At 38.9% G+C, this 22,968-nt stretch overlaps 1 protein-coding gene across 1 annotated transcript in view; it reads right to left on the bottom strand.

Moving 5' to 3' along the window:
* Nucleotides 1-5,660: 5,660 nt before the first annotated feature.
* Nucleotides 5,661-22,968, bottom strand: part of NXPH2 (neurexophilin 2) — a 128,473-nt gene continuing 111,165 nt past the window's right edge. Inside the window, exon 2 of the mRNA XM_086368385.1 lies at nt 5,661-8,169. Coding sequence (XP_086224511.1) covers nt 7,426-8,169 — 744 coding nt within the window. The 3' untranslated portion in view covers nt 5,661-7,425. The remainder of the gene's footprint in view (nt 8,170-22,968) is intronic.

Here is a 22,968-nt window from a genome sequence, read left to right on the forward strand (position 1 = left end):
TGGTCAACCATTCATAAAAGAATGAAACTAGAACACTTTCGAACACCATACACAAAAATAAACTCAAAATGGATTAAAGATCTAAATGTAAGACCAGAAACTATAAAACTCCTAGTAGAAAACATAGGCAAAACACTCTCCAACATAAATCACAGCAGGATCCTCTATGACCCACCTCCAAGAGTAATGAAAAAAAAAAAAAACAACTCATGGGACCTAATTAATAAAAGCTTTTGCACAATGAAGGAAACTATAAGCAAGGTGAAAAGACAGCCTTCAGAATAGGAGAAAATAATAGCAAACGAAGCAACTGACAAAGAACTAATCTCAAAAATATACAAGCAGCTCCTGCAGCTCAATTTCAGAAAAATAAATGACCCAATCAAAAAACAGGCCAAATAACTACACAGATATTTCTCCAAAGAAGACATACAATGGCTAACAAACACATGAAAAGATGCTCAACATCACTCATTATCAGAGGAATGCAAATCAAAACCACAATGAGGTACCATCTCACACTGGTAAGAATACTGCTATACAAAAGTCTACAAACAATAAATGCTGGAGAGGGTGTGGAGAAAAAGGAATCCTCTTACACTGTTGGTGGGAATGCAAACTAGTACAGCTACTATGGAGAACAGTGTGGAGATTGCTTAAAAAACTGGAAATAGAACTGCCTTATGACCCAGAAATCCCACTGCTGGGCATACACACTGAGGAAACCAGAATTGAAAGAGACACATGTACCCCAATGTTCATCACAGCACTGTTTATAATAGCCAGAACATGGAAGCAACCTAGATGTCCATGGGCAGATGAATGGATAAGAAAACTGTGGTACTTATACACAATGGAATATTACTCAGCCATTAAAAATAATACATTTGAATCAGTTCTAATGAGGTGGATGAAACTGGAGCCTATTATACAGAGTGAAGTAAGTCAGAAAGAAAAACACCAATACAGTATACTAATGCATATATATGGAAGTTAGAAAGATGGTAATGTGACCCTATATGTGAGACAGCAAAAGAAACACAGATGTATAGAACAGTCTTTTGGACTCTGTGGGAGAAGGCAAGGGTGGGATGATTTGAGAGAATAGCATTGAAACATGTATATTATCATATGTGAAACAGATAACCAATCCAGGTTCCATGCGTGAGACAGGGTGCTCAGGGCTGGTGCACTGGGATGACCCTGAGGGATGGGATGGGGAGGGAGGTGGGAAGGGGGTTCAGAATGGGGAACACATGTATGCCCATGGCTGATTCAAGTCGATGTATAGCAAAAACCTCTACAATATTGTAAAGTAATTAGTCTCCAATTAAAAGAAATAAATTAAAATTTTAAAAAAGCCAATAAATAGGCCAGGTTGATGGAAAGGAAAGTTTGTTTTATTTCAGATACTGGGAACATGAAGGGGAGGGTGGGGGACATATGTCCACCTGACTCTCCCCCCTTCCCACAAGCAAGGGGTGAAAGACATCTTGTGGGGCAGGGGCTTCATAAAGAAACAGCAGATCATCTAACAATCATCTTCAGATTGGTCATTAGTGGTCTGACCAGCATCATCTTGAATGTTTCAGGTACAGTTAATCTTCAGTTCCAGGGTCCAATTTTTCCCATTTCTTTGTGGTCAATTCTTGGAATTGTGGCAACTCAAGTCCTGGGCACAGTCTGGTCATCATGTAGTTAACTTCTCCACCTGAGGCTTTAGTATCCATAAGACAGCTCACAGAATATGGCTCAGAATATTATCTACAGCCCTTGAGAAAGAACTAAAGGTCTTTGCCAATGCTTCATGACTACATTTTTATTATTTAGTCTCCTTTGACTGTTTTCCTTTGTTTCAGCATTTCTCACTTCTCAGATTAAACTTGTTCTTTGAAGTTTTCTACAGGCAAAAGGCAGGCAGAAGACACAGTGGGGGGGGGGGGGCGGGCAGGGTGCAAGGACCATACAGTCCTGCTCCATTTTATTAGTTAATTCACGGTAAGATGCAGTAACAAATCCATCCCAGTAATTCAATGGCTTAAAGAATAATATACATGTTTATTTCTCCTGTAGAAGTCCAGGGTGGGCTTTTGGTTAGCTGGGTGGCTCTCCTTCATGGTTGGAAAGACACTCAGATGGACAGTTGCTTTGCCCTCTTTACTGGGCAGCATCTCAGGTCCTTTTAGTTATCTATCTGAAACAGTTGAAGGGACAATAGCATGGACAAGTCTGATGTGCTTTTACATAAATTGACACATCCCTTGCTCTCATATTCTACCAGCTCTAGATCAGCAACCAGGCCACATACCTCACTGCTTTAGGGGTAGGGGTATGCAGTCTAGCAGGCTGGCCACACCCTTGACCCTCCCACTTCAATAGGAGAAGGCAGAAGCTCCATGCTGGTGGCCAGGTGACAGTCTGTAACACAAATACAGAACATCAGTAATTTGGAATAATAAAGAAGAGAAAGAATGGCTTTATCCAGGCAGGAAGAACAATATAAATAACCAGGCTGTTAAACCTCACCCGGTTCCCAATTCTTTCTTTTTTTTCTTTTTTTGTCCTCTGCTTCTTTCTTTTTAAAAAATGTTAATTAATTAATTAATTGTTTGGCTACACTGCGTGGCATGCAAGATAGATCCCTGAACAGGGATTGAACCCATGCCCCCTGCAGTGGAAGCACAGAGTCTCAACCACTGGACTGCCAGGGAAGTCTCTCCAATTATCTGATAAACAAAACCTATTCTAGATCACTTCCAAACATGTTTCCATCTTTTATATTTCTGTGGTTCTGGGAGCTAGCATTTAGTGAGTATCACATTAGGCTGGAGCAGTGTCTTCATCTTGGAATGGTGCAAGAAAATTCATGTTAGGTGGGTAAAGTGAGTCTTGAATAGTCACTGTTTTTTGTAGGAGATTTTTTAAAAATCAAGTGACAAATAATGATCAAGTACCTACTTTATACTAGATACTTTGTCCCGTGCTGTAGAGGGCACAGTCAACTCATTCCTTCTGAGAAGAGATTACAGACTATTTATGGGGGAGCTGAGAGGGATGATAAAAAGGGAAGATTACAAATGAAGCATAATGGGATATGTTTCCAGGTTTCCAGACCTTGCAGTAGGGGTTAAGACATGAGGTGAATATTAAATGACTCCTGAATATATCTTACAAGATTTTTATGAAGGAAAAAAAAAACCTCTAGCAAGAGTTTGTTTACCTGAAATTTGTCACTCACAATGGGAGACATGAAATTTCCATTCATTGAAAGTTCTGATTAACTTGAGGTCAACTATAGTTTTAACTGCAAATAAAAATGCATGATGCCACCCTATATTTTATAGGCAATGAATTAATTTAAAATTCTTTATTAAGTAAAGTTGGACCTTTAGGCTATGGAGACATTCCATCCCATTTACCTATTTCTATGAAAATATATTCTCAGGTGTTAAAATCTGTTGAAAATTCTGTCAACTCCCATGCTCTACTGCTGTTAATTCTTAGCCAGTCATACCTCTAATACATCCTAGGATGCTCATCTTTGGACAAAATGGCTTTATCCTGACTTTACTTTTGTGTAGTTTAAGCTTTAAAAAATTTGTTTTCATAGATGTATCACAATCTTGAGGATTTGCAGAGAGAATGTTTCCAGCCTTTTTCATGTTTAGTTTTGGCTTCTGGGTTATGTCTTCTTATAAACTCACTGCAATTATTTTTTGTTTTGTTTTGAATACCTGCTTCAACTTACCTTTCTACTGTAACACAAGACCTGGGACAAGGAGGCAGGAGACTTGCATTTCAGTTGGCTTTGTCACTTACTCAGTGGTCATGTCCTTGACTCTGACGGGGCCCTGGTTTTGCTTATCTGTCAAATGAGAAGTCTGAACCAGAAGATAGTGTAGGCTGCACTCTCTTTGAAATACTATTCTTCTACACATTAATATTGGTTTACTTTTCTTTATTTTGTTATCAATCTACTCATTTAATTTTCATTTTTCAAAGGGTCTATTCCTTCAGCCATTTTCAAAAGTATTGTCAGAAGCCCATTTGAACCACGGTAACCAAAGTTTCTTAAGATGCAGATTTTTAATTCCTAATTTACTAACTCCATTTACTAAATCAGAGTTTCTAAGGAAGTACCTCTCTGTCTTTAATGTAAATACAAGTCACGTGGTGATCTTGTTAAAACGAAAACTCCAATTCAGTGTTGGAGGCAGGACCCGAGACTGTATTTCTAACAGGCTTACAGGTAATACTGCTAATGTGACAACTGCACTTTGAATATTTAAATATGGACTTCCTAAGCCATAATGGCAGCTCCCACCCAGCAGAACCATGTCTCTAATGGAGATAGGTTTAGCCAGTTGCAGAATGTTTAAGATGTAGTAGTTGTGCCTAAAATGTAGCATGTAGCATTTGGGTCATATAAAGTTCTTCAAATAAAGAAGAAAGGTGTTGCAGAATAACAGTGTTGGACAATAAAGATTACAGGATATAATATGCTATGAATCAGCTTCTCTTATGAACAGACATGTTAGAGGACCATACTCATTACTGCTGGGGTATTTTAGATCAGGAGAATGTGTTGATATTTCAAGTACCAAGTAGAAGAATGAAGGAAAATTGTTTTCTTTTCACTGATTACTGCTGTGCTACATGGTGTCCAAAAGTTTTGTCTTTTTTATTTTTTAATTTCCCCTCCCCAGATTTTACAGCAGCTATGGGTGGTATGATCACCTTGTTCATAGTCATGGAAATACAGCCTCCTTCCTGATTCTGTGTGGTGATGAGTAATAAGATTGTTTCTGCAGAGGGGTGAAAAGGTCTTAAAACTAGTTTGCTTTCTCATATATAGAGAGATCCTGAGAAGATGCCTAACATATCCCTGAAGATTAAATTTCTGCTAGTGTTTTAAAAAATTTTTTAAATTAATTTTTTATGGAGGCATAATTGACACACAACATTATATTGTTTTCAGGTGTTCACTCTATTAGTTTAAATCTCATTTTAAAAGGGTCTGTTTCTTTATATTTTGGACAGTTTGTGATTGGGCATAAAATTAGCTTACGTGAACGTCCTTTTCCTCAACTGCAGTACTCTAAGGCAAAAGTGGCTTTGTAGGAATGTGTGCATTTGCATGTTTAAATGGGATCTGATTTATATTGTGCCAAGCACCATTACTGACAATTATGTAGGCTTTGAAATGAAATTATATCTAAAAAATATATGTGGCATATGTTCTACGCCAATTAAAAAACATGCCTGAGGAACTTTCTTTCTTTATTTTTTAATCCCACAAATCCTGCTAAAATCTAAGAATTTTGCAAACCGATTTAGTTTTTTCTTTATATAGATACAGTGTTTATACCACTCAACTTTTGAACATTAGACAATTTAAAACCACCTTTCATTTGTAATAATAAATCTTAATGGAAGCTCACAGAATTCTTAACAGACACCAAGCTATGTGCCAAGTGGTTTGTATGGATTATTATTTTACTCTGCTTTATAATGTCCCTGGCCTAATTGCTCTGTTTAATATGAACATATGGAAGATCTGAACGCTCAGTTGATAATGCATACACACACGAGCACACGCACACTAAACCATTGTGAAGAAAAGAAACAAGAACAATCTTTAAAAAATCAAAAACTTAAAGTCATGTGACAGATTTAGGAAATTCTTTTTATTTACATAGAAATGTGTACACATACTTTCTCTGTACACAGGAGATCTAAGTGTATATACACATATGGTTCCCACATATTTTACAGTAAATAGTAGTTTAATCTTGTTCCTAGGTTAAAATAAAATGATGTCTCAAAGTATTTCACACCAACCACAAAATTACAAAAGCACCCGATGAACTCAGAGCAAAAATTTCAAGCCTGTATTACCACACACTAAGCCTAGTACAATTTTTACAAAAGACAAAAAACAAACACTGTGCAGGTGTCACCAGGAAAAGGAAAGGACTAGAGATGCAAAATAGACGAGAGCTGTTGGCTTTTTGAACAACGTAGTAAGAGCATTTTACAGTAAGAGCATTTTGTTCTTCCTTCGGTTGTCAATCCAGTGTTTTACTTTGATATTTTACAGATAAGAAGGGGGAAAAAGTTGACAGCTATCGTAAAAGGAGTAACCATTCCATGAATCTTCTAGGTTCTAGAAACACTTTTTTTACTGGCCAGCCAGATTCTCTCTCTATGCTAATTCAAAGATCATCCACTTCTATGACACAGATGACATTTGACCCCTCATAGAAGATGAAAAGGAGGTGGTTATGAGGCAGCATTCATTAGGAAGTTATCCCAAAAGCCTAGGGAGTCATGTGTCTTGGTTATTAGCATGATAATAATTAGCATTGTTTAAATAAACTCCTTATTTCCACAATTTGATCCTTCATTTAAATAGCTAAATGCAAGGAGAACTTAATCTAACAGGCTAGAAATAATGAATACATCATCCTGGAATTTCCTCCCAATTCCAATCTTTCTCCCATTCTAGCTAGCCTAGGAAACAATTGCTTTCTCTCAATTTCAAAGTTGTTCTACACAGGTATACAAAAATCATACCACCAAATGAATAGAATTAGGTTACAGGGAAAACAGAGTTGTGATATTTTTTACAATCTCACATCATTGAACCTGGCAAAGTAATCTAAAAACATCCTGATCGTCATCATTGTTGAACTGACTTACAATACATCCAGATTTGCTTTTTTAATATACCAATATTACTACTCAGATGAGAATCCTAAGGATGGTGACCAACCCAAGGGTAAGTGTTTAAATCCCACTCCACTCAACTCTAGCTCAGATAATAATGTGTTTCATTCCACTGGGGCATTGTAACTTCACACATGAGTTTCGAAGCAAATTTTACCCCTTCATCTCTCATATCACTAACAGCACAGACATGGGAAAAAAGACAGCAATAAAAAAGAATTCAATGTCAGAAATGTGATTCATCTATCAAATACAATCTTTTCAGTTACTTTATTGGATCTGCTATTTTTAAGGTAACTTTCCAAAACATACTTCAAAGGCAGGCCCATTTCAAGAGCAATGTTTATCACATGCATTATTTGGTTCTTTCCTGTTCCATGTTGCTACTACCATCGACTCTTAGAGAAATAAGAATAGCTGGAGGAGTCAGCCTTAGGAGAGAGATCTTATGAGAGAGTGATGGTTTCATACACAGTTTGACTGTTTAGATTAAGGTACTTACGATCATAACAAACACATTTCAACTTTTAAGATGTTTCTTTTTCTTTTTTAAATGTGAAAACCTTATAGGGAATGAAGGTTCACTGCCAGAAACAAAAGGGATCCTTTGCCATGGAAAGCTGAGCTTGGTTCTTGGTGGTACTATTAATAATTGAGTATATATTTATCCTTCCTTTTTATTGGCCATGTGAAGATTCAGCCAGAAGATAAGTAGGGAGTCTCGCTATGGTAATTGTAGTCAGGACAGACCTTTTGCACAAGTTTATAATCAACACTGTAAAAGGCAATGTAGATGCAAATGACCTTGAAGGGCTTGGAACACAACCAGGATACGTGGCTCTGAGTCTGCTCCTGGTAGCAGATCTTGGATGGGTCAAAATTGCACAGGGCGGTCTTCTTGGCCCGATCTGTTTTTTCATACTCAATGCGACAGTTGAAAGATTTGGATTCCTTGGTCTCCAAGGTAGACTGCGGGGAAACTTCAAACTCCACCACTTTGGAGGGGGGTACCAAGCTCACTGAAACGTTGCCCAGGCCGGTGGAATTATGTCGGAAATAAACACTGAAGGTTCCATTTCCATGGTCAACGATTTTCCCCGTGATGAGGAGGTTGAGTTTCACAGTTTTAATGTTGGAATGGAAGTCACCCCATCCAAACATTTTCTTAAATTTTCCTGTTTTCACTATTGGCCTCCTTTTAGTTCTTGCCAATGGCTCCTGAACTTCCGTGATGTTGGCCAGCCAATCCCAAAAGTTCTCCATGCTGTCCGCATAGGCCAAGTGTCCAGGCTTGGGGACTGGAGACTGTTTAACAAACAGGCGCAGAGGGTTGATGATCCGCGAGTGCACCACGTTACCCACCAGGGTCCCTGTGGCATCTTTGTCTTCCCAATCCAGTCCCTCCGTGGCATGCACCACCTTCTCACTGTCACAAAACAGCTGTTCGAAAGGAAGAAAGAAAAATATACTTTAGGTTGGGCTGTGAGTCCACACATACCAAAGCCAAAGCACTGGGGCAATTCTTGTAGTAGTATTTCGCTTCCTGCTAAATACCATTTCACATACACAGTGGGGCTCTGCAGTGTAACAAGATGACCATGTCATTCAAGCAGTATAAATCTGTGAGTACAAACATGGAAATGATGTGATTAGGAAGAGAGGACAGTTGGTTTTTTGTATACGCAGGTTCTGAATCCACTGGATTCAACCAACACTGAATTGAAATTAAAACTAAACAGAAAGTCCCAACTGCCCCCAACTCAAACACAGAAATTTCCAAAAAGCAAAACTTGAATATGTCACATTCTGGCAACTATTCACATTGTATTAGGCATTATAAATAATCTAGAGATGGTTTAAAATATACAGAAGTATGTGCATAGGTTATATGCAAATACTAAACTATCTTATATAAGGAATTTAAACATCCCTGGATTTTGGTATCCAAGGGGATCTTGAAGCCAATCCCCCATGGATACCAAGAGATGACTGCATTTCATTTTAATGGGTTGATGTGGCTTTAGTCTCTGTCTCCTAATCTTTACAATTCTACCTTCCCAGACCGGGGGATATAGTATTTTTTGGTCTCTTATTTGACAAAAACATTCAATTTGTAAGGTCTTTTTTTTTTAGGTAGAAAATAACTTTAGTAAGCTGAGATTTCTACCATGGAGCTAGAAGCCATCTGAATATAAGGTATTGATAAGACTCTTAAAATATATTTGTAGATAGCAAGCATATTATTATATTCAAAAGCTTATGTCATATAATTTCATAACTTGATATAATTCAATTTTAAATTCTGTAATTAAAAGTAGCATGAATAATAATATGAAGTTCTATAAAAGATTTAGTTGAAAAAATGTAATCTCAAATTATCTGCCTTTATAGAAGCAGAAATAAACTGGAGATGTATATTTTGAATTAATTAATTGTTGATAAATACATTTTATTACAACTGAATAATACCCTGAAAGATAGAATTGCTAAGAAAGAATCATGTGCCTGTGTTTTATGGATTCCACAGTATTTTGATTCAAATCATTCCCCTTGAAACACAGCACTTTATTTGCATTTGATTTTCTTCTAATTCTCTTTGCAGTGTAAGAGTCCTCATGATTTCTAAAAATCATTTAGTTAAGTCAATATGAATTTTGAGAGACAGATTCATAATATATGAAACTGCTGCTTGGAGTGGATATTTATAGATGAATTATAAAGTCTGGAAAATAGAGGTTTCTAGTGGAAACACAGATAGCCTCTTATCTCTAATGGCACAAACCACTCTGGTAATGATTCTCTGGAAAACTGTCAGCGTGATGGAAAGGATGAGAAGGAAGTGGGGCTGTTTTTATGTACTGTTTCCCCAACCCTTTCAAACTTGGTGAAGTACCTGGTAAAACCAGTCTCAGATTATTACAAGAATTATTGCTTTCAATTCAGTTTTGAGAAAAAAAAAAAAAAACTGGCATAGCTTGGATTGTAAATTTTACACTTGACTCTATGGTAGAGTTTAATAATATGAGGTTATATTTTATACATTCATCAAAGTTTAAGTCCTAATAGAGTTTCATGAGAAGTGTTTTCACCTATAACTTGTCCCTGAACACTTTAGAGGAGGAATGCAAGGACTTAAATGTATGTGTGGATTTTTCTTTTTTGTTTTCTGCTTTGGTGGGGAGGGGGCACATAATATATATTGATCCCATTGATTAATTCCCCAAGGCTTTTCCCACTCATGTCTAGTATTTCCCAAAATTCCCTTCTCTAAATTACTGAGGCTTGGCAGAAGGGCAAACTGATATTCTGCACATTCTTATTGTTTTGAAAACCTGAATTCATACTCTCTATTCCTAGGGTCTTGCACATCCTGAAGTCAATACTTCTTTCTCTCTCCTGGTGTTGAAGGACTGGCATAGTCACCAGAAAAAGAGGGATCATTACTCAGGATTTCTGGCTCAAAATATTCTGGGTATTTCTGATACTGTCACTAGTTTTCTGACTTTGAACACTCTTCATTACAATATGCACAGAGCCTCATTGAGATCAACTGGTCAGACAGCCCATGGAAGTCAGTACGGGCTACAGATAGGACTTGAGGTTGCTAAGAGCTAATGCAACCTGGTCCAGGTGACTTGTCTTGTCCTCTCTCCAAGGAGACAGTCAAGGACACATGGACAGATAAGAAACCCCTTGCTGATCAAGGTCCAGTTTCTCTTCTCTGTGATTATGACTCTTGCTATTATTTGTTTTCGCCTTTTTCCAATATTTCATGAGATGTGCCTTGCTTGGTCAACGTTGACAGCCTCACCTACCAATCCTGAGAATGGCCGGTACTAAAGAACTTAATTTCCTGATCTCTATTCCCCAATTTGTCCAATTTCCTAACCTCTTCCTTCACTCCTGTCTTTCTTCCTATCTTTCACAAGATAAATCCCTTTTAGCTTGCTTAAAACAAAACAAAACAAACAAAAAAACCCTTCAATTCTTACCCATACATAATATGCTTGTGCTCAAGTGCTTAGTCGTGTCCAACTCTTTAGAGACCCCACAGATTAACATATAGACACTAGTGACAGTGACAGTCACTCGGTCATATCCGACTCTTTCTGATCCAAAGGACTGTATCCCGGCAGGGTCCTCTGTCCATGGGATGTCCCAGGCAAGAATACTGGAGCAGGTTGCTATTTTCTACTCCAGGGGATCTTCCTGACCCAGGAATCGAACTCCTATCTCTTGGGTCTCCTGCACTGGCAGGCGGATTCTTTACCACATTCTTTACCTCTGGGCAGGGTTCCCAATTAATACTGTGTTACTAGAATAAAGATCCATTTTCCATTCAAAAATACTTTTTTTTATACAAGTATGACAACACTCTGTACTACCAGCACCAATATGCTCTTTTTATCTTAAAATGCTTGTTTCACATTGCACATTTTTCTGAGTTTTTTCTGCTTGGGTCATTTTTCTTGATGCTTTGCCTGATTTTCTCCTTTTTCTGTTATTGAAAACCTATCAGTGTTAAACTTATTGTACAGTGACAAGTTTTCAATCACATAGAGTCTCAGGCTAACTGATATTGGTGCATTTTAAAATACATGATGAGTTCTATCGTGAGATGGACATTATGAGATCCTTCTCTTATCTCTAGGACTTCTGATGTGATGGTTCTAAGATGACTCAATATTTACTCAAAAATTCACTTATTAATTTTCAAAAATACTACAGATTTTCATTGTAGTAACTGATGTTGTAACAATTTGACCCAAATATAGGTAACTCACCCTAAGAAAGTGAAAAAAAGAACACAAAACTTACCAAACAGATAAATTAGAGGTAATTATTTGCTTTTAGAAACACTCTTCTATTCTTCAGGAAAGATTCTACAGATGAGGATTGAAAACGAAATTTGATTCTTAAAAAGTATATTCTAACACAATACTCTTTAGGTTCAAATCTGCTCAAGTTGCCTTTGATTTAAGGTTTGCCTATGTAAAAATAATGCAATTTAACTCTTAAGCACAGATCTATAATTGTTCTCTGTTTCAGTGAAAACTGTCATTGAGGATTCCTTAGATAAAAAGTAGATGTATGCATCTTTTACTTTTTTTGCTTTACTATTAAACAAATTGAGAAAAGCTGGGTAATGGCAACCCACTCCAATATTCTTGCCTGGAAAATCCCATGGATGGAGAAACCTGGTAGGTTACAGTCCATGGGGTTGCAAAGAGTCAGACACGACTGAGTGACTTCACTTCACTTCTTCAACTTATTTATTACTCTAAAATGTATGGACAGTTCTTACAAGTACTGATTTCCAAATCTAAACTCAAATTTCAAAAAGCTATTTGATGATGATATATATAGGTAGAAGAGTATAATTAAAAAAACAAATATATGTCTAGTTGTCTTAAAAAGCTGCTAGTTGTACCTCTTCTCCCAACTTTCTCTCCCTGTGGTATAACTTGTTCAGTCTTCTCCCTAGAATGCTGCTTAAATGCGGGCGTCACTACTGAGAAGACACCCTCTCCTAAACAGGTCTACATAGATAGTTGTGTGACCCAAGTTCCCAAGGCTGATGCTTAACCTCAAAAGACCTACTCAGGGATGACTGGGGTTTGAATGAACCACAACCCCACCCACACTCATCCAATATACTCCTAATATGGAAGCAGCATGGTGGAAAAAGCATAGGATTTGCTGCCTGATGACCTCATTGTCCCTTGACATGAGCCCCAGTTTTCACACCTATGCCTCCTTTGTTGGTTGATTGTAAGGACTAAATTTAAAAAATGGATGGAAATTACTGAGCCCAACCTCTGGCAAAAGGCACTCAGAGACTGATGGGTCTTACATTATCCAATGGATAGTTCCATGCCTCCTATTCAAAAATTGTCTTCAAAAGATGATATGGATTCTCAGGTCTCCAAGGAACTGATTAGTGATCAATCAAGCAACTTGTTCAATGCCATAGGATAAGTTAATGAGTAGAAATCAACCCTAGAGCATCAATCAAATGCTTCTTCGTGTTCCAGTCTCACTGACATCTGAGTCATATCCAGATCACAGGGACAGGTGAGCATTCTTTGCTAATAAAATGTGTTTGTGGATCTTTGATTTCAGCCTACCAAATGAGTCAGCAAAGGATCTGAAAGTGCAAAGTGTCTGGCAGGACGCTCATTCCTCTGTAGACAATTTCAGTGATATGACACGCTGGGAGAGGACTGAAGTGGATCTGAACCTGTTGGCAAACCAGTCTGTTCAAGGCAAGGTTGTTACATGTTATCTGCAAAACACAAGGCTGTATCCCCCATTGCTTTTGTACTTGCGGGGGTTCTCTATGCTACTATCAATATCACTGCTGTCTTTTGTCCCATCCTATTACAATAATAATGCAAAAACATTTAACTGCTTGCACGAAATGGAGTTTAAAAAAGGGAGAAAAAGAGGAATTTCTGTGCTTTATCTGTTTGAACATTCCCTGATTTCAACACATTTATCAAAGCTTAAGTAATTTATGTCTTGGCAGGGTGTATCAATTTCACAAAGCACACACATTAGCTAGATACAATGATATCATATTAGCTTTTTCTGCATCTTACAGAGGAGCTCAAAAAGATTAATAAAAGCTCAAACCTTCATCAATTAAATGAAGCAGGTGGAAGGAAGGAAGTAAAGGAGGAAGACTGTATTTCATTTCATTTCTTTTGTTTTTAGGGAGAAAAAAAGGCTGACAGGTTCAAATCATTCATCATAACAAGCTGGAGTTGAATTTCACTGATAATTAAATGCATTTTTTTCCCCAAGAGACAGAGAAGCTGCAGTGAATTTTATAGTAGCAGATGTGAGAACTGTCACAAATTATGGAAATAATTTATAAACTAAAAAGCATCTTTCTCTGCAAATACTATATCAGAAGATCTTTTAAAAGTATATCTGTTATGTATTTTTCAGGAAAACATTTTACATTAGACTAGTTTTAGTTTGGAGAAGGCGATGGCACCCCACTCTAGTACTCTTGCCTGGAGAATCCCAGGGACGGGGGAGCCTGGTGGGCTGCCGTCTATGGGGTCGCATAGAGTCGCACATGACTGAAGCGACTTAGCAGCAGCAGCAGCAGCAGTTTTAGTTTACTGGACAGTTGTGTGGTACAGAGTTATAATATATCCTGTACCTAGTTTCCTATATTATTAACATCTTATATATCTTACACGTGTTACAACTAAAGATCTAACACATGCATTCATGCTCACTCACTTCAGTCGTGTCTGACTTTGTGACCCTATGGATGGTGGCCTGCCAGACTCTCAGTCCATGGGATTTTCCAGGCAAGGAGGCTGGAGTGGGCTGCCTTGCTCTCCTCCAGGGGATCTTCTGACCCAGGGATCAAACCTGTGTCTTATGTCTCCTGCATTGGCAGGCAGGTTCTTTACCACTAGTGTGACCTGAGAAGCCCAAAGATCCAATACTTACACCTTATTATTAACTAAAGTCCATGCTTTATTCAGATTTCCTTCATTTTTCCTTAATGTCCTTTATATGTTTCAAGATCCCATCTAGGATCCCACATTATATTTGATCATCATGAACTGTTAAGCTTGTTTTGGCCGTGACCATTTCTCAGTTGTTCCTTGTTTTTGGTGACCTTGAACATTTCAAGGAACACTGGCTAGGCCTTTCAGTTTGAGTTTGTCTGATGTCTTTCTGATGATTAGAGTAGGCTTTGAGGAGGAAGAACACAGAAGTAAGGTGTCATTTTCATCCCTTCATCGAAAGGGTACGCTCTAGCAACAAGACTTAATCACTATTGATGTTAACCTCTGATTTAGGCAGAGAAGATCTTTTTAAGTTTCACTTACAGAATTCTCACAAGGCTTGTACATTTTTGTTACCATAAGCTTAGTCTAATTTACATTTAATTCAGTGGGACTTGGTTTAGGATTGATTTTTTGTTTTTAAAGTCAGGAATTCAAGCATTTCAATTTATAAGTCTTTACTGCATCACTGAATTCTCTCAAGTAACCTCAGAGTTGCTTAGGAATTCCTATACTATTTATTTATTTATTTTTTAAAATATAAATTTATTTATTTTAATTGGAGGCTAATTACTTTATAATATTATAGTGGTTTTGCCATACATCAACATGAATCCGCCACAGGTGTACACATGTTTCCCATCCTGAACCCCCCTCCACCTCCCTCCCCATACCATCCCTCTGGGTCATCCCAGTGCACCAGCCCCAAGCATCCTGTATCCTGCATTGAACCTGGACTGGCGATTCATTTCATATATGATATTATACATGTTTCAATGCCATTCTCCCAAATCATCCCACCCTCTCCCTCTCCCACAGAGTCCAAAAGACTGTTCTATACATCTGTGTCTCTTTTGCTGTCTCGCATGCAGGTTATCATTACTATAACAATAGTTACTTTCTAAACTATTTATACATTATTCTAGCACTATTACATGCTATAAGTATGTCTGTCATCATCAATTATTATTGTTGTTATTTCACATTCATTTAGTATTTATTTCTTAAAAATGGTGCTCATTTAGATAATTGATAATTCAATAAAGAAGAGCTTCAGTTCAGTTCAGTTCAGTTGCTTAGCGTTGTCCGACTCTTTGTGACCCCATGAATCGCAGCACACCAGGCCTCCCTGTCCATCACCATCTCCTGGAGTTCACTCAAATTCTTGTCCATCGATTCGGTGATGCCATCCAGCCATCTCATCCTCTGTGGTCCCCTTTTCCTCGTGACCCCAATCCCTCCCAGGATCAGAGTCTTTTCCAATGGGTCAACTCTTCGCATGAGGTGGCCAAAGTACTGGAATTTCAGCTTTAGCATCATGCCTTACAAATAGTTATGAAAAGAAGAGAAGCAAAAAGCAAAGGAGAAAAGGAAAGACATAAGCATCTGAATGCAGAGTTCCAAAGAATAGCAAGAAGAGATAAGAAAGCCTTCCTACGCAATCAGTGCAAAGAAATAGAGGAAAACAACAGAATGGGAAAGACTAGAGATCTCTTCAAGAAAATTAGAGATACCAAGGGAACATTTCATGCAAAGATGGGCTTGATAAAGGACAGAAATGGTATGGACCTAACAGAAGCAGAAGATATTAAGAAGAGATGGCAAGAATACACAGAAGAACTGTACAAAAAAGATCTTCACGACCCAGATAATCACGATGGTGTGATCACTCACCCAGAGCCAGACATCCTGGAATGTGAAGTCAAGTGGGCCTTAGAAAGCATCACTATGAACAAAGCTAGTGGAGTGATGGAATTCCAGTTGAGCTATTTCTAAAGAAGTGCTTAGTCTTTAAATATCTCACATGGAGTTGGAATTACCTGCTTAATGTATTAGATTCAGATATTCTTCTCAGTTTTGGATCAGGTCTATTGTACTTGACTCTATACATCCAATGAGTCAGTATCAACATTTACATGGGGCTTTCTTTGCAGGTCTGTTTACCAAGTGAATGAAGCTAAGGAAAGTCTCACAAAGCAGTGTTCTACCTTCACAGTAAGCTGTGTGCTGTGGGGCCATGACCATTACTAGGGTTCCCTTGGGATTGGAGACAGTCAGACTTTTGCCATAATTATGGGGTAATCATCTTCTACATGGGCTTCCCAGGTGGTGCAGTGGTAAAATCTGCCTGTGAATGCAGGACATGCAAGAGAAACAGGTTCGATTCCTGGGGTGGGAAGATCCCCTCGAGTAGGAAATGGCAATCCATTCCAGTATTCTTGCTGGGATAATCCTATGGTCAGAGATGTGGGCTACAGTCCATGGGGTCATAAAGAGTCAGACATGACTGAGCATGCATGTTATGCTATGCTACATCTATATATCCATCACTGTGATAGCTTTGCTTCTTCTCTGTTGCTGCATGTGGGGATGGGTCCTAAACTGCATGTGGTGGGGTGTGGGGGTGGGGAGAAGAGGAGGAGGAGATGATTTGTCTACACCTTGAGTAACACAAAGGAAGTGAAGGGCATTTAAAATGTGAGCTTCAGTTCAGTTCAGTTGAGTCGCTCAGTCGTGGACTCTTTGCGACCCCATGAATTGCAGCATGGCAGGCTTCCCTGTCCATCACCAACCCTCGGAGTTCACTCAGTCTCACGTCCATCGAGTCAGTGATGCCATCCAGCCATCTCACCCTCTGTCGTCCCCTTCTCCTCCTGCCCCCAATCCCTCCCAGCATCAGAGTCTTTTCCAATGAGTCAACTCTTTGCATGAGGTGGCCAAAGTACTGGAGTTTCAGCTTCAGCATCATTCCCTCCAAAGAAATCCCAGGGCTGATCTCCTTCAGAATGGACTGGTTGGATCTCCTTGCAGTCCAAGGGACTCTCAAGAGTCTTCTCCAACACCACAGTTCAAAAGCTTCAATTCTTCGGCGCTCAGTTTTGTTCACAGTCCAATTCTCACATCCATACATGACCACTGGAAAAACCATAGCCTTGACTAGACGGACCTTTGTTGGCAGTAATGTCTCTGCTTTTCAATATGCTTTGGTCATAACTTTTGGTCATAACTTTTCTTCCAAGGAGTAAGCGTCTTTTAATTTCATGGCTGCAATCACCATCTGCAGTGATTTTGGAGGCCCCCAAAATAAAGTCTGACACTGTTTCCACTGTTTCCCCATCTATTTCCCATGAAGTGGTGGGACCAGATGCCATGATCTTCGTTTTCTGAATGTTGAGTTTTAAGCCAACTTTTTCGCTCTCCTCTTTCACCTTCATCAAGAGGCTTTTTAGTTCCTCTTCACTTTCTGCCATAAGGATGGTGTCATCTGCATATCTGAGATTATTGATATTTCTCCCGGCAATCTTGATTCCAGCTTGTGCTTCTTCCAGCTCAGCGTTTCTCATGATGTACTCTGCATAGAAGTTAAATAAGCAGGGTGACAATATACAGCCTTGACGTACTCCTTTTCCTATTTGGAACCAGTCTGTTGTCCCATGTCCAGTTCTAACTGTTGCTTCCTGACCTGCACACAGGTTTCTCAAGAGGCAGGTCAGGTGGTCTGGTATTCCCATCTCTTTCAGAATTTTCCACAGTTTATTGTGATCCACACAGTCAAAGGCTTTGGCATAGTCAATAAAGCAGAAGTAGATGTTTTTCTGCAACTCTCTTGCTTTTTTGATGATCCAACAGAAGTTGGCAATTTGGTCTCTGGTTCCTCTGTCTTTTCTAAAACCAGCTTGAACATCTGGAAGTTCATGCTTCACGTACTGCTGAAGCCTGGCTTGGAGAATTTTGAGCATTACTTTACTAGCATGTGAGATGAGTACAATTGTGCTGTAGTTTGAGCATTCTTTGGCATTGCCTTTCTTTGGGATTGGAATGACAACTGACCTTTTCCAGTCCTGTGGCCACTGCTGAGTTTTCTAAATTTGCTGGCATATTGAGTGCAGCACTTTCAGAGCATCATCTTTCAGGATTTGAAATAGCTCAATTGGAATTCCCTCACCTCCACTAGCTTTGTGAGCTTATGGGGTTCAAATCCAGTTCAATGTACAGCGTGCCATTATCAGTTCAGGATACTCTATCCTACTGCAGTCCCAACAGGGGGTGTTTTTTATTATTTGAAGAAACACCTGTGGATGAAATAAGAAAACCAGTCTTGCTGTTCTAGTCCAGGGTTTATCAATTCTAACTGACACATTTTATTTAACCCCATTGACTCTTCACTTGCAAGGTTGGAGTTGCACTTTAAGGAGACAAAGGAGGCTTTGAGGTAGAAAGTGATCTAGAGTGAAGTGGTCCACGCACAGGAACACCTGTAACAAACATTGTGCAGTTTAGGGGAGAAGTGGGGGGCGGGTCAGGAACTTTGGTCACAAATTCATGTGTTCTCTTTTTTTGTTAAATTGAATTACAGTTGATTTACAATACTGTGTGGTTTCAAGTATTATAAAGTGATTCAGTTTTACATAATATATACATAATATATGTAATATATAATTTTTCAGATTCTTTTCCATTATAGAGTTATTGCGTGCATGTGTGCATGCTCAGTTGCTTCAGTCATGTCTGACTCTTTGCAACTCTATGGTGTGTAGGCTCCAGGCTCCTCTGTCCATGGGATTCTCCAGGCAAGCATAGTGGAGTGGGTTGCCATGCACTCCCCCAGGGGATCTTCCCAATCAAGGGATTCAACCTGTGTCTGCTGCATCTCCTGCACTACAGGTGGATTCTTTTACTGTTGAGCTGCCTGGGAAGCCCCATAGGTTTATTAAAATATATCAAATACAGTTCCCTGTACTCTACAGTAAGACCTTGTTATTTATCTCTTTTATATATAGTAGTGTGTATCTGTTAACCCCTCCCAACCTTCCACTTTGGTAACCATAGCATTGTTTTCTATGTCTGTGAGTCTGTATATATTGTAAAATAGTTCATCTGTGCTGTATTTTAGATTCCACTTGTAACTGATATGGTATTTGTTTTTTTTTTTTACTTACTTCACTTAGTATGATAATCTCTAGATCCATCCATGTTGCTGAAAATGGTATTATTTCATTCTTTTTTTATGGCTGAGTAATATGCCATTGTGTATGTATGTGTATACACACACACACACACACATATATATATATGCATATTATATATATACCATATCTTCTTTATCCATTCATCTGTTGATGGAAATTTAAGTTGTTTTCATGCCTTGGCCACTGTGAATAGTGTTGCTATGAACATTAGGGTGTACATACCTTTTGAATGCATTCATCTTTAATCACTGATTTAACAGGTATCTATCACATGCTTTTTAGGTACAGCATCTGTGCTCTGCACACTGGGAACATACTGCTGAACAGGGCAGATAAAGTGCCTGCTTTAATGTGATTTACAGAAAATTAAGGAAAAGAACAACAAGACAGACAGGTCATGGTGGAGAGGTCTGACAAAATGTGGTCCACTGGAGAAGGGAATGGCAAACCACTTCAGTATTCTTGCCTTAAGAACCCCATGAACAGTATGAAAAGGCAAAAAGATAGGACACTGAAAGATGAACTCCCCAGGTTGGTAGGTGCCCAATATGCTACTGGAGATCAGTGGAGAAATAACTCCAGAAAGAATGAAGGGATGGAGGCAAAGCAAAACAACACCCACTTGTGGATGTGACTAGTGATAGAAGCAAGGTCCAATGCTGTAAAGAGCAATATTGCATAGGAACCTGGAATGTCAGGTCCATGAATCAAGGCAAATTGGAAGTGGTCAACAGGAGATGTCAAGAGTGAACATTCTAGGAATGCTCAAGTCAACATTCTAGGAATCAGTGAACTACAATGGACCGCAATGGGTGAATTTAACTCAGATGACCATTATATCCACCACTGTGGGCAGGAATCCCTTAGAAGAAATGGAGTAGCCATCATAGTCAACAAAAGAGTCTGAAATGCAGTACTTGGATGCAATCTGAAAAATGACAGAATGATCTCTGTTCGTTTCCAAGGCAAGTCATTCAATATCACAGTAATCCAAGCCTATGCCCCAACCAGTAACACTGAAGAAGCTGAAGTTGAACGGTTCTATGAAGACCTATGAGACCTTTTAGAACTAGCACCCAAAAAAGACATCCTTTACATTACTGGGGATTGGAATGCAAAAGTAGGAAGTCAAGAAACACCTGGAGTAACAGGCAAATTTGGCCTTGGAGTACAGAATGAAGCAAGACAAAGGCTAATAGAGTTTTGCCAAGAGAATGCACTGGTCATAGCAAATACTCTCCCAACAGCACAAGAGCAGACTCTACACATGGACATCACTAGATGGTCAATACCAAAATCAGATTGATTACATTCTTTGCAGCTAAAGATGGAGAAGCTCTACACAGTCAACAAAACAAGACTGGGAGCTGACTGTGGCTCAGATCATGAACTCCTTATTGCCAAATTCAGGCTTATATTGAAGAAAGTAGGGAAAACCACTAGACCATTCAGGTATGACCTAAATCAAATCCCTTATGATTATACAGTGGAAGTGAGAAATAGATTCAAGGGATTAGATCTGATAGACAGAGTGCCTAAAGAACTATGGATGGAGTTTTGTGACATTGAACAGGAGACATTGATCAAGACCATCCGCAAGAAAAAGAAATGCAAAAAAGCAAATGACTGTCTGAGGAGGCCTTACAAATAGCTGTGAAAAGAAGAGACGCAAAAAGCAAAGGAGAAAAGGAAAGATATACCCATTTGAATGCAGACTTCCAAAGAATAGCAATGAGAGATAAGAAAGCCTTCCTCAGTGATCAGTGCAAAGAAATAGAAGAAAACAATAGAATGGGAAAGACTAGAGGTCTCTTCAAGAAAATTAAAGATACCAAGGGAACATTTCATGCAAAGATGGGCTCAATAAAGGACAGAAATGGGATGGACCTAACAGAAGCAGAAGATATTCAGAGGAAGTGGCAAGAAAACACAGAAGACCTATACAAAAAAGATCTTCATGACCCAGATAATCACGATGGTGTGATCACTCACCTAGAACTAGACATCCTGGAATGTGAAGTCAAGTTGGCCTTAGGAAGCATCACTATTAACAAAGCTAGTGGAGGTGATGGAATTCCAATGGAGCTATTTCAAATCCTAAAAGATGATGGTGTGACAGTGTTGCACTCATATGCCAGCAAATTTGGAAAACTCACCAGTGGACTGGAAAAGGTCAGTTTTCATTCCAATCCCAAAGAAAGGCAATGCCAAAGAATGCTCAAACTACTGCACAATTGCACTCATCTCACACGCTAGTAAAGTAATGTTCAAAATTTCCAAGCCAGGCTTCAGCAATATGTGAACCATGAACTTCCAGATGTTCAAGCTGGTTTTAGAAAAGGCAGAAGAACCAGAGATCAAATGGCCAACATCTGTTGGATTATCGAGAAAGCAAGAGAGTTCCAGAAAAATATCTACTTCTGCTTTATTGACTATGCCAAAGCCTTTGACTGTGTGGATCACAACAAACTCTGGAAAATTCTTAAAGAGATGGGAATACCAGATCACCTGACTTGCCTCCTGAGAAATCTGTATGCAGGTCAGGAAGCAACAGCTAAAATTGGACATGGAACAACAGACTGGTTCCAAATTGGGAAAGGAGCACGTCAAGACTGTATATTGTCACCCTACTTATTTAACTTCTATGCAGAGTACATCATGAGAAATGCTGGGCTGGAGGAAGCACAAGCTAGAATCAAGATTGCTGAGAGAAATATCAATAACCTTAGATGTGCAGATCACACCACCCTTATGGCAGAAAGCGAAGAAGAACTAAAGAGCCTCTTGATGAAGGTGAAAGAGGAGAGTGAAAAAGTTGGCTTAAAGCTCAACATTAAGAAAACTAAGATCATGGCATCTGGTCCCACCACTTCATGGCAAATAGATGGGGAAACAGTGACAGACTTATTTTTGTGGGCTCCAAAATCACTGCTAACTGTGACTGCAGCCATGAAATTAGAAGATGCTTACTCCTTGGAAGAAAAGTTATGACCAACCTAGATAGCATAATGAAAAGCAGAGACATTACTTTGCCAACAAAGGTCCGTCTAGTCAAAGCTATGGTTTTTCCGGTAGTCATGTATGGATGTGAGAGTTGGACTATAAAGAAAGCTGAGCACTGAAGAATTGATGCTTTTGAACTGTGGTGTTGCAGAAGACTCTTGAGATTCCCTTGGACTGCAGGGAGAGTCACCCAGTCCATCCTAAAGCAAATCAGTCCTGAATATTCATTGGAAGGATGGATGCTGAAGCTGAAACTTCAATTCTTTGGCCAACAGATGCAAGAACTAACTCATTTGAAAAGACCCTGATGCTGGGAAAGATTGAAGGCAGCAGAAGGGGACAACAGAGGATGAGATGGTTGGATGGTATCACCGACTCAATGGACATGAGTTTGAGTAAACTCTGGGAGTTGGTGATGCATAGGGAGGCCTGGTGTGCTGCAGTCCATGGGGTCGCAAAGAGTCAGACATGACTGAGCAACTGAACTGAACTAAAGGAAAGCAAACATTACATAAATAGTCATAAATAATATCCCACTGACTTAAAGTTGTCATAAGCATCTGAAATATGTGTATATAATATATATATATATATATATATATATATATATATACATATAGATGAATATAGATACATCAAGCAGGTGGCACTAGTCCTAAACAGGGAGGCAACAGAGCAAAGAGTGAGCAGAATTGAGTATGAAACGAGTTGCCAGTCCACGTTCAATGCAC

This window comes from Bos grunniens, chromosome 2 (assembly GCF_055505025.1).
Source record: "Bos grunniens cultivar Pamir isolate PY7600 chromosome 2, Bosgru_T2T1.0, whole genome shotgun sequence".
NCBI classification, from domain to species: Eukaryota; Metazoa; Chordata; class Mammalia; order Artiodactyla; family Bovidae; genus Bos; species Bos grunniens.